The sequence below is a fragment of the Dermacentor albipictus genome, chromosome 1 (genome assembly GCF_038994185.2).
Source record: "Dermacentor albipictus isolate Rhodes 1998 colony chromosome 1, USDA_Dalb.pri_finalv2, whole genome shotgun sequence".
NCBI lineage: Eukaryota > Metazoa > Arthropoda > Arachnida > Ixodida > Ixodidae > Dermacentor > Dermacentor albipictus.
Window position 1 is genome coordinate 334994378 of NC_091821.1, and position 13233 is coordinate 335007610.

The 13233-nt window shown below is 43.9% G+C and overlaps 1 protein-coding gene across 3 annotated transcripts in view; it reads right to left on the reverse strand.

Annotated features, from left to right (window-relative positions):
- Positions 1-13233, reverse strand: part of LOC135915050 (uncharacterized) — a 33303-nt gene that overhangs the window by 248 nt on the left and 19822 nt on the right. Inside the window, exons 6-7 of one of the 3 annotated variants that reach the window (XR_010568500.2) lie at positions 7608-7654; positions 4048-4105 (exon numbers count right to left, since the gene is read on the reverse strand). Coding sequence is in view for 2 of the 3 variants with exons in the window: in XM_065448029.2 (XP_065304101.1) it covers positions 11088-11182 (95 nt within the window). In the remaining variant the exon portion in view is untranslated. Of the gene's footprint in view, positions 1-4047; positions 4106-7607; positions 7655-8777; positions 8989-10613; positions 11183-13233 lie in introns of those variants that run through there. The other 2 variants (XM_065448030.1, XM_065448029.2) reach the window with 2 other exon arrangements.

Here is a 13233-nt window from a genome sequence, read left to right on the forward strand (position 1 = left end):
GCCTAAGGTCATGTTACTTGGACAACGGGCTTGCCCTTTAAGCAAAATATACATACATACATTTTTTGCATTCTGCCCAGCAATTCACTATACAGATCAACTTGACAGAAATTCCGCGCACATGAAGTTGTTCAAGTTGGCATGCTGCTTCTCATAAGCCACCAGTACAACATCCACATGTAACCTGTCACAACAGATATAGACAAATGACTAAGGACATCATCCAAGTGCCGGCTCACAAGCTACAATGTACCCTTAGTATCCAGTTTCAATTCTTATGCAGCCTTAACGTGATGCTGGCCACCTGCTTTAGTCACAGCAAGCACTCAAAACTAGAACAGTGGTGTTCGTTCTACCTAAATAATTATCAGAAATATAGAAAACCAAGCAACACTCATGTGGTCGAATGCTTTTAAACGAAGTGCTTGGAGCCTCCGACATCATTTGATATACAGGTCACTTTAGTGTAAAGGTCACACACCACACAGCTCACAATAGAGCTGTGGGGTAAGAGCGACTGTAAATTGCAAGAAAACTGAAGCTAGAGCAAGCATAAAGACTTCCCCGACATTCTCTCATTATCTTTTACTGCTCAATATTTTCTGCATACAATGACAATCCTGCTGAATGCACATAATACGGTCTGTGGTGTTAGCCACAGATATATTAAGAGGAAGCTTTAGCTCGGGCCCAACTCCAATGCAGCCTATTCAAATACATGTAACATGCAAAAACACTTTTCCGAGATAACCCCTGGACCGAGCTTAATGAAAATTATTGCATTTGAGAAAGTTAAATTCTAGTGACTGTTGGAAGCGGAATAGGGCCTGAATTTTGCTAAAAAGATTTTTAACGAATTCGAAAGTGCTGAAAAAAGACGCACAAAGTTTACAAATTAATGGCTCAGCTTTAAGAACAGATATCGTGGTTCTGTAAACGGCACCTATTAGAACATTCAAAGCAAACAAATTTGATATGTGAATTTATATCTTACGCGAATTTCTTACGTTGTGTGCAAGGGTTCTGCGAAAGCTGTATTTCCATATTACAAAATTTTTTTAGATTCACGTAACATATCAATTTTGCCTGCTTTAGATGTACTATCAGATGCAATTCACAGAACTGTGATGTCCTTTTTCCTTGATGAGTTAAGAGTTTTAAACTTGGTAGTTTCATCTTATGAAAATGTCAGATTTTTGTCAATTTTTAATAAAATGTTGACGACCTAAATCAAAAATTTGAAACAAACAGTCGCTACATTTTCAGTTTTTCTTTTAAATGCAACAAACCTCATCAAATTCGGTACAGTGGTTGCCGAGAAAAACGGATTCTCCTTTTACATGCGTTTATACAGGAGCATTCGAGCTAAAGCTAAGGTTATACTGTGTGTTCTTGTGACACAGCTGTAAGTCTGTAGCGCAACCCTGATTATGATGGTCTCATCCCATACGAAACTACTTTCGTTATATCTGATATTTACAAGCGTACACAAGCCAGCCAATCTCCTTTTGGCTGTGATGGCTTGTCAGCAGCTTGCTGTGGCAGCACATGGCACCCAAACAAGACTGAATTACTAATGTATTTTTGCTAATATACAGCCATGAGATCAAACAAAATCGGAAAGCTAGCTGGCAGGCTGCAAGTCGTCAGCCAAGCCATTTTTGTTGTTGGTGGTCAAAATGCACATCCAGAAAGTGCTGTTTGAAGCTGCTTTTGCCAACATTGATAATTTGGACACATAGGAGAGTGCCTAAAAGCCTGAATAAGTGCAAAACTGAACCTATCTCTGTACTTTTATTTAAGTGACATTATTATACACATGGCTTTAAAATCTTAAAGCCTTGCTGCACACATATGCATGTGACCAGTTTGTTTTTCAGCTATTTTCGTGCTACAGATACTACGGTCAATGATACCATCAAATCTCCATACCCTGGCACCAGGAGTAAATAAAAAAATTGAATTGTGGGGTTTTACATCGCAAAACCACGATCTGATTACGAGACACGCTGTAGTGGCGGACTCTGGAAATTTGGACCACCTGGGGTTCATTAACGTGCACCTAAATCTAAATACAGGGGAATTTTCGTATTTCACCCTGAAATGCGGCCGACGTGGCCAGGATTCGACCCTACGACCTCGTGCTTAGCAACCCAACACCATACCCTGGCATCGGATGGCCAAATGATTCTAGGTTTCTTTGCAGGTGTTAATGACCAACTCTTCCATTGCTATATCACCACCTGTGTTGGTGCAGACATCTAGGGTTGAGTTGGCACGATATAAAAATTCTTGATGGATTTAAGTGGCAAAATATTTTAAGAGTAGGGGAAAAAGAAAGCCACCTGAAACCATGTCTCCAATGTAAAATAAAGCCCAGCCAGCCAAACACCAGATTTACTTCGTTGAAATGTTATAGCAAGGTACAGAAAACCTTGTTAATATGTACTCACTTGATAAGTAGTTGCAGTTTAAATATAGAGGCAATGAATCCTCCACCCTGTCGCCGTCAAACTTAATGTATTGGTTCACCATTTAATGTAGTCATTTACGTTACTGCATGCCAAACAGTGTGTAGTATTTACTGCCATCTTTAGACGTGTAGAAGCCCAGAATCGTGGAAATGTTGTGTGTAGAGATCATAGTGAATTTGTGGTGTACAGCTTTTCATTTACTGCAGTCACCAATGATAGTGGCGTCAAACTATGGTGGTCATGACGTGTTTGCCGATTCCATAGCTTCTGGTGCTTCCATGTTGTTCATGATGGTGATGTAGAAGCGGGTGATGGCACTTGTCTCTGACCAGATGCATGCGTTTACCATCATGAGGGCATTCGCACAGGAGTGGAGTCTGGTGGAGGAACTGGCTCACAGCCTTGCCGAGTGTAAATTGGAATGTAGGTCAATCTCCAATACAGGCCGGCCCTTTGCTTTGAGGTGAAAAAAATTCTGCAATTCAGTTGGCGGAATATACTTTATTCAATCAATTTTCTCATTTGTCAGTCAAGACAAAAACCAAATGTGCTTGCTTTTGACAACCCACATTTGCATCATTATTGGTGTGTTCAAGCCTTTTATTATGCATGACTAGGACTGTATGTCACTGTCGAAATGAATGACACACACTGGGCACCTGAGGTGCACACGTAGTGATGAAATTACTGTCCGCCACTTATTTGCTTTGATGGTCTCCCGCTGGCAGCGGTTCAGCACGTTCAGCTTTTTCACGCCATGTTTACAGACTGCAGTGGCTAACACGACCTACCCCACTGTCAATTTGTACTGGCAAGTAGTTGCATCGCAGTCTTAGTACAAAACACTAAAAGCTCATCTGCTTTGCATACACTCCTCTGAAGAAAAGAGAAGCCTTTCCATTTCATGAAGCGACACACTCGCGAGTTATTTACGACGCCTCTTCAATTATACAAATCTGCCATTACGGGGAGTAATCGTGTGTGATGCTTAAGAAGGAATTCTACCATACCAAAGTGTCTTAAAGTTAAGCGCAGCGGCCATGAAAGTTTTCAGTGAAAGTCAAGTTTCACAAACAGTGCAGTGCCAGCATGGCCCAGTTTGCATCCGCGCATTCTATCACATCGTTTTTAACCGCAGCACTCGAGTCGGAGACCTGCCAATTTGCACCTAGACAGAAGTAAAGCATATTTGCACAAAGTTTGCCAAGTTCATGCACTTGCAATGGCAACAATAACAAGAATGCTTATGCATTCTCTCCATTATCCCATAATGGCCAGACAAAAATTGACAAGAGGCACCTTTTCACAATATTTTTTTGGAGAAAAAGGATTCGACATATATTCCAGTTTTTACCGTACATTTATGTGGAAATACGAGTAATAAAGGTTTGCACTGACGCAACTGCTGGTAAACTAAACTTTAACATGAGACGAGCACAGCCCAGCTATCAGCTTCCAATACTTTTTGCTGCCAGGTACCCATACTACGAGAGGTGGGATCTATTGCAAGCATGAGTTCACAAGCATCCATGGGAACATCATAAAGAATTCCTGCTACACAATGTTGCCTTACCAGTTCTGAAGTGCAGTGGGACTCAGTTCCAATTGGCTCTCCACCAATGATGCACATCCTGCATGTAGCAAAAGGGTTGCACTGTATCAGCATGTTTCATACACAGAGAAAGAAGGGCTACTGTAGCTGTAAGCAACGCATTCCTAAGCCAGTAGTAGCACCAGTGAACAGTACAAACAGGAAAGAAGTGAGAACAAGCACTACAAATAGCACCTGTACAGTGAAACCTTATCACGAACGACACATTAACAAACTTTTCATTTAGCGAGTTTCTCAGAAATCCCCTGCAGACTTTTTATAGTATCAACGTAAAAATATTGTTCTAACATGCACCCGGACGGCCCTGCCTGACTCTTCGTTGTGCCTGAGCATCTGCGTCAGACTGTTCCCACCCAGCTTTATCATGTCCCTACTGCCGGTCACCTCGGCATGTCACGGACCTATGACCACATTCGCCGGCACTTCTACTGACCTGGTCTATACCGTGACGTCTGCCATTTTGTCGCTGCATTTGACCTTTGCCAATGACGCAAAAAGCCGACCACACTCTGTCGGTCGCCTTCAACCACTTGACATGCCATCAGAACCATTCTTCCGTGTAGGTGTTGATCTTGTAGGCCCTTTTCCTACGTCTGATTCGGGAAACAAGGGAATTGCTGTAGCAACAGACTACGCCACCCGATATGCAATCACACGGGCTCTTAACAAGCTGTGCAACCGATGTCGCCGACTTCCTCCTAGAGAACGTCATCCTTCACCACGGCGCCCCTCGACAGCTCTTCATCGACCGCGGCCGCTACTTTCTTTCTAAAGTTGTCAATGACATTCTACGCTCGTGCGCGACTAAACACAAACTTGCTACTGCTTACCATCCACAAACGAACGGTCTAACCGAGCGCCTAACCGCTTCCTTAATGACATGCTCTCCATGTATGTCTCCGCTGACCATCGCAACTGGGACGTTGCGCTGCCGTTCGTTATTTTCGCCTATAATTCGTCTCGCCATGATACCGCCGGCTTCTCTCCATTCTTCCTCTTGTTTGGCCGCAACGCTACGCCACCTTTCGACACCATTCTGCCTGCTAGCCTGAATTCCACGTCCGAGTACGCCCGTAAAGCCATACTCAAAGCTCAAGAAGCACGCCATATTGCCTGACGTCGACTTGTGGAGTCGCAGGACAATCAGCGGCGCTTTTGTGACGCCCGCCATTGTGACGTCCATTACACACTGGGCACTCTGGTTCTCCTTTGGTCACCGTCACGACGCGTTGGCCTCTCGGAGAAGTTACTTTCACGCTACTCTGGCCCTTACCATGTCTTGCATAAAGTAACTGACGTGACGTACGAAATCGCCCCTCTTGAGCCAACCGTGGCTCAGCATCGCTCTGACGTGGTCCGTATCACTTGCCCGCCTCCTAACGAGCACCGAGCCGGTGCTTCCGCCGCCGGGGGTCATGTGACACGCTGACGAAGAAGATGTCAGCTTGGTCGGAAGACTACGCTTTGGACTTTGCGTACTGTCTACCATCTTGTCAGCTGCTACAATTATTTATCCTGCAAATATACGTCTGACTGTTTTTAACCCCGTAAAATTTTTTCAGTGCTACAACTTCAGAACACCCAACTTTTCAGAATAAGGGCCGTTATTCAGTTTCTGTGTGACGTTAACACCACCTCAGTACTACGAACTAATATTCAGAATTCTGGGGATTCTTATATTTATGTGTATCCTTCACGGCAGCTGAAACAATAGACTAGCAGATAACAAGGCGCAGGAACTGGACACTGCGGTGCATGAATTTGGGAAACCAGAGTTGGCGCCCAAGGGGAAAAAGTAAGAGGGGGAGTGCAATTACGTTTCCACTCCTATTCAGGGGCAAAGACAAATCAGGTTTTCCGAGCGCATGCTCCGACATGACAAGAGTTGCCTAGCAAAGGAGGCGTGTCTCTTCCTTCTTTCGCCATTTTTTCTGCGGCCATACTACACTCCGTTTCAGACATCAGGTGCAACACTGTAGAAGCTACGCAATAAGTTTGGCGATGAAAATGTATCACTCCGCACGTTTTATCTATGGGTTGCTGCGCACCAACACCGTTCACTCGCGCGAGCGTGCATGTGAGGCTGCCGCGATGGGTTGCCAATAAAAAAAAAAAAAAAGGAACACAATTAACCCTTTGAAGATTTTTGCCGTATATGTACAGCGGCGGTTTTCTGTCCCGCAAGGTCTTTGCCGTACGGGTACGGTTTCGACCCTCCGTTTGAAATTTCGCGCCATAATGACGTTGCGTGCTCACCGGGAGGTGCTGCCACCTCTTAGAACTTACAAGAAGCCTTTGAAATTTGTGCTACCTTATTGGGGAGATAAACAGAACTGATTTCTAGCTTCAGCGCATCGTGCAGACTGCAGCCACACCCCCTTTGCGGCTTCGGTTTCGCCGCGTGATCGCAACGAAGGCGCACGGAACGTCATTTTTCTCTTTGTCGGCACTCTCTTGCCGGGCAGTGGAGTTGATTTCTATCTTGATTGGCGCTGCTCTTAGCTTGTTTATCACTGCCGCTCGCGAGGTATTCTTGCTCTCAGCGGCAACATGCTTTTGAGGTTTCGGTTCCGCCGCGTAATCGCAACGGAGGCGCGCGAAACGTGATTTTTTTCTCTTTGTCGGCACGCTGTGGCAGGGGCGGCGGAAGTTGATTTCTATCTTGATTTGCGCTGCTCTTAGCTTGTTTATCACCACCGCTCACAAGGTATTCTCGCTCTCTGTGGCAACGCGCTTACGCGAGAGGGTGCCTCAGACCTCTGCCCAAGGCAGCCGCACACAAAGACGATGTCATGTGTGCGCCAACACAACTCGTCGCTTCAAGAGGAGAACAGACACGCATTTTAGGTGTACAGACTGTGATAAGACGCTGTGCGTAGAACCGTGTTTCAAGGAGCACCACCCTCTGAAATTCTACTGAACATTTTGCAGTTCTGAGTGATGCCGACACCAAAATAGTTTCTAATTTTTCTTTTTTTACTATTTATTCCCGACTTTATACATTTTGTACATCCAAGATCCGCAATAAAGTAATTCGAACACCTGGGAAAGTTTTTTTCAAAGCAATTCGACCCTCAAAGGGTTAAAAACAAATTGGTCTAAAGCACCCAGTCGTGCAGCTATGGGCAACAGGGTCATGGATGGGAAGACACCCAGTGCTAACCATACGAAATCTCGTGAAAGGAGATCGTATCCCCTCAAGCGAATGATCGGGGAATTTGCCCCAGAATCTTATCATCCATTGTTTTTTAATGTGCACGTTTATTTCGACACTCGGGTTTTTCTCATCCTGCCACCACCTGAACGTTGTTACCACGATGGCCAGGAATCAAACCAAAGGCCTTGGGCAAAGCAGTACAACACAGTGACCGAGACATTATGCTGGATCAACAGCAGACAAACAAATATTGATTCCATAAAGCCCAATGTATAAGGAGGCCAATGATGGCTCCACAAAAAGGTTCTACAACAGTGCGCACTAAAGCCAAGAAGGAACCGGCTGAACAAGAGAATACACTCACCCTACAGAAGATTGATGCTCACTCCTTCGCAGGAAAGGTGCTTCAACCTGAAGTGCAAAGGAGCAAGTTAATAAAAACAAAGAAAAAGTTGCAGGACAAGAAATGTCACTTAAATAAGTTCCCAATTCTTAAACAAGCCAATTCCAACTATCAAACAAGTGAAGAGTTTTGAAATTATGAACTGGGATTCCGGGCCCTGCACACTGGCAACAAGAAGTATTGTCAGAACAAGCTGCCAGGCATCAAGCCATTTCATTCAGAGCTCAAACACTGAACATGCAAGTTTGAGATGTGTGAAGTCTTAGAAATGTGCGAGTGGCAACTTTGCTACAAGTGCCATTATTTGGGGCCATATATTGGGGTAGTATCCAGTGCTAATGCCAGTAGTGATGGCTACTAATGTACGTTGGAAGTTTTGCGCGAGCCCATTTCCCTATTTACATTAGCCCTTTTCCCTCTTTGCGTAATCTGGCCGTTTGAAAGCATTAAAGACAGGCAATGTAATGAAACTTTTGTTAACCCACCTGTGGTACTTATCATCCTTGGATGCAATTGATTTCAGCATCGCGGAACCAAGCTTTGTGGTCTAGTGTTCACGTGCAATGCTTCGCTGCACTTTCTCAGCACCAGCATACAAATGGATATAGAAGCAGGCGATGTTTTTCATAACAGCATGGCATACTTGCTTCAATAGAGGTTTTTACTGCACTGAGCTGCAAGCAGCCTATGTCTAGTTGTAAATGATGAAAGGTGCCCTGGATTATTAGCTGTTTACCTACACAGTAAGCAACTTTTTTGGTTGCAGATCAAGACTCTTGAATTACTGCAAAGGTGTGCCAAGCCACTTAGGTAAATGGCACTTCATCAGTGCCTATTCATGATGGTTTGTATGCAGCACAGCATCATCCAAAGCACTTACTGCAAATTGGTCAGAAGACTCATAATTGGCAGCTTTGCTGCAACAGTGATGCCATGCTAAGCATGTGCAAGTACTGTAGGTATGGCTTACTCATCTGCCGTGTGAAAGAGTAACGAAACCCTCTAAGGTTGAATGCTGTGCTCGCATAAATAGGTTAAGTTAACACAACTGGCAGTAGACAGGGTTACGTGAACTTGTCACTGCACCTAGATGGCATTAGGCATTACTAAAGCAAGACACATAGCCATGCATATGTATTATAACTTCTTTATAGACACTTGGAAGATGTGGTATACGAAGAGTAAAATGGTGCATGAGGCTTCCTTCTGTGTAGCAGCGGCAACGGCCGAGATGCTGGCTTTCATGAGCGAGATTATGTCAGGGTAGTGTGAAATACTTGGCCGTAAGCCTGTGGAGCCACTGGTGCTGTGCCCTCTCCATAGAATGACGGACTTGCGAAGGCTGTGAAGGATTTAAGAAGACGGCCTTGCAAGCATATTCACATTCAAAATCCTGGAAAAGCTTGTTACTACTAGAAGCAAATGACCTGCGCCAACTAGCAGCACTAACTAGGGTGAAAATGCTTAAAACAGTCACAGTTAACATTACACAACTCAAGCAGAATGCTTGTTTCCGTTACCTTAACCGAAGCATTACGAGCTAGATGGGGACTGTAGAGTTTGCGACTATTACCTGCTACTGGGAGACATCCAACGTAGCAGCCGCAAGCATTTACATGGTTTGATTGTATGCACAATGCCTCCTGCTACTTATTCAGGCAGCACTACAGTTGCGATACTTTAGACCAGAATATAGTTAAGGGCCAGTATATTTGTGTGCACTCTAGTATGTATCCCACAACAGGCATATATTGCTTTGTACTGTGTACATTCATGTATCACTATGTTTCAATAAGCCACTTCCTATCAAATTAAGGCACCAGAAAAAACAACGTTGATAAACAATGACAGACCAGATAAGTCTCAGTTCAAGGGCACTGCAATCATAAAACATTGGCCTTAGTGTCGTTGCGCTTCACTACAAGTATACAGTGGAAATAAGTTCAAACCTGACCCTACAAAGCCAGGCGCTGCCGCAATGCATTTTGCAGCATTCAGGAGTTCTACAGAAGCACTGCCCACGTGTTTAAACAGCCCGACTTCGTCATGAAAATTTTTTTCTAGCAAGTTGAGGCAAAATTTTTTGTTTCTGAACTCGTCTGAACTTCTATCAATGCTGAAGGATGTAGCACTGCATCAGAGCTTGAAGAGAGGTAACAATGTCGCAAGTGCACGAGATCAACTCCTGATTGCTACAGCAGCACAGCTTGCAGCATCCGCCTTTCTTACATCAGTGCCTTTAACTGAAAAGTGTATTCTCATTAACATGTTAATGCAGTGCAGTGCTAAATGAATTCGCACTAGTTTGTTTGCAAACAAGCCTTAAAATGCACTGCTCTACAGCTGTAGTCTCATTACACTAATAAACCAAAATGGTGCCATCCCCGTCTGGTGGGATTTGCATTAAAGCATGTAGTCCAGTTAGGCCTTATTACACAGGGGAGGCATCAAAATGACAAAATTCTGGCATGTTTCCTGATGCAGACTAATAGACTAAAACTGTGCCATCCCTTTACCTCTGGTAAAAGTATCAAAGCAAGCAATTTGGTATGGCTTATTGCAAATGGGAGACATCAAAATGGTAAAATTCTGGGATAGTGCAGACTAAAAGTGCTTGCTACTAAAATGTGATCTTAAATTTTAAATACACCAGCAGACAAATCTGCCAAGCTGTGGTGCGAGGCAATTAATACTTTCCAGCTGTATAAGAACAAATGCACGATGAATAACAGTCAAGAGCTAGTTACAGCTGGAGCGGACTTCCAGTTTTAGTGATAAGCTTACCAGGGCAGCTTAACAGCCTTGTGAAATTGCTGATGCGGTTCTCAATGGAAAAGCAGCTTCGGACAGGCACTTGGCCCTGTTCATTTCTTCGTTCCATTGCAGTGTGGCTGTAGAGGTTCGCTACGCTTCCCACAAGGGCTAGCGCTGCATACTAAGCATCTCAGTAATCAAACTTGCAGCAGCTAGGGGGTTCCACTCCACATTTTATTTCATTTGATCCGCCTGGACCACTTTGAATACATACAGAGACAGTAGCATGTGCTTGTTTCATGACATGAGCGCTCACTAACACCAAGTTCATAAGACAATGCCAGGTTCCATGGGTAGAAATGAAAAATAAAACTATGATGTGCCTAACGGTGCACTGTGGCCTTCCGAGCCACCTGGCTAATGCTTAGGGAGAAAAAAAAAGTTCCACGAGAGGAAATGAGAAATGAAGGGTAAATTACAATCACGTGGTTCATATGTGGTGTTGGGAGGAAAAATATAGCACAGTGCCTGCATCTAGAAATTTCTTCAAGCAAGGCCATGATGGTATGTTGAAGATGGATGTTGGTGGGCATGGTGGAGGCTTTTTCATATGAAAAAATGTCTCTGCCACTCTTCTATGCCTGCTCTCAAAAAGAAAAAAAAAAAGGACAGCAGCTTGCTGCACTCTTAATAGTGGCCTGCCCCTCCATAGCTATCCCGAGATTGGCCATACGCTGCGCCACCATAGCTGTCATAGGAGGCATAGTCTGATCGGGGACCACCTGCAAGCAACGACAGACACCGAGACTGTTATGCCGCTTCACACTTCTTTGCGCATTCTAACAAGTGGCTGGAAACCATACCAGCTAAACGCCTATGAACTTCTGGCCTTAGCCATTTTGTTGAGAATCTAGATTCAAGCCGAAGCTCTTTTACAAGTTACTGTGACGAACCATTCTGCGCAAAAATGCTTAAACTAGTCATAATAACTTAGCGGCGATTACTGCTGTTTTGCTGTATGGTGAAATCGAAATTCTCAGTGCGTAACTTCACACTCTACAATGTGCAAAACTAATGCATGTATATTAGTGCCTCTGCTACAAAGCAATGCCTACTTCACAAGGCACATTCTAAGTCTTACAAGCGGCTCTTTCCATTTGCACAGCAAAACAGCCATCTCTTAGGAGGCACTGCTTCAGGTCTACTGCGAAAGTGACATCAGAATATGAGCCTCAGCAGCCCATTTGCAATCAGTGTTGCACTAAGTCCTGCACTTCCTTTTTCGTCATCTATCACTGTGCATGGTACTACAGAATAAAATTTCAATAAATGCAACAAATGCTGGGGAACTATATCAATGATTTGAAGAATTCATTAGGTCGCGAACCACATATCCTACCCAGCATCGCTGCAGTTGCATGTTGAGCAGCCATTAAAATAGTTGACTTGTATGTGCATCATTGTCACCATCACGTGACAGTTGCTCTAAGGTACTGTTTTAATTGCTATGTGTTTTCTAGTATTGTTGCACACCATTTATACGGACTCAGCATTACGAAGAAGCCAGACAATTTCTATGGAGGGATATGGCAAAGGCATGCCGTTCCTATGTTAGCCCGCACTGGTGTGAAACCTTATGTGTTGATGGGTATCTTGGCCCACTCTGTAAAAATTAGCAGCGAGGACACATATGATATTCTAAAACCAATAAAAAACATGTCACATTCATTTGCTACTTACAATTCAAGTCCATGAAAGCATCAGAAATACCATTAGTGGCTAAAAACACAGATTAGAGCATGCTGATTCAACATCACATTTAATAGCTGGCTCCATGGTGCATGTGCCTAAGAATGCTGCTTGCAAACAGCGTCATGAATCACACAAGTTAGCAAGGCAAGTATGAGCATTGCTGATCCAGCAGCCCTTCTAGACACGTGGCTGTGGTCACACTGACGCCCAGCAGGATACCAACAAATGGGTGCAACCATTGAGTGAATGAAAATACGACGACAAAGAAAGCAGCTTTACATGCACCAGCAAGTAGAAGGTAATACTGTGTTTCTTGCCATTTGTGCAATGTGCACAGAAGGCACTACTCTAGCCAACAACTTCCCTCTAGCATTTTCCTGTCAAGAGATCTGTTTGTTGCAGAAATGAATAGAAAGGCTTTCTTGGCTGAGAGAAAGCTATAAAGAAAAATGTACAAAATTTGTCTACTGACCTCTTACTTGGCTGCTTTCCTGAGATGCTCATTTTTCAAAAGTCGATTTCTTAGGTCACTAGAAATGTTACTGCCACAAAGCAGCCATGCAGCCAAAGCAGTTTAGAAATACACCCAATCACATGATGTACTAGAGGTGCGAAAAGCTTATGCATGGATGCCAAAAAAGCTGGATATTTCTATAGCTTGTTACTCACATTTCCTGTCTTCACCAGAAGAATAAACGATATGGCTAAGTAATACAAAAAAACCAAAAATGCTTCCTTATGAACACTGCGTGCCTTGACAGACATTGCCCGATGGAAGGTAAGGGTGGGTGTAAATCCTAGTGGTAAGCCAACCACCGTGCAACAGCCTGCAGGGTCTCAATGTTTTTTCAGCGCAAACTTATAAACCTATTGTTTAGATTATCAGCATTTATTGAGCATGCCTGTGCAAGTGCAAACATCTGAACAAGAAGTCCTTCTCTTGACTACATATGTGCAGCATTTCAACACAGCCGCAATTACACCTTGCAGCACGAGCCACAAAACATGATTTGCTGTTCCAAGTTATATTCTGCAGCAGTAGAATGCACAAGTAAGGCGGTCAACACATGGCCTCCGAGGC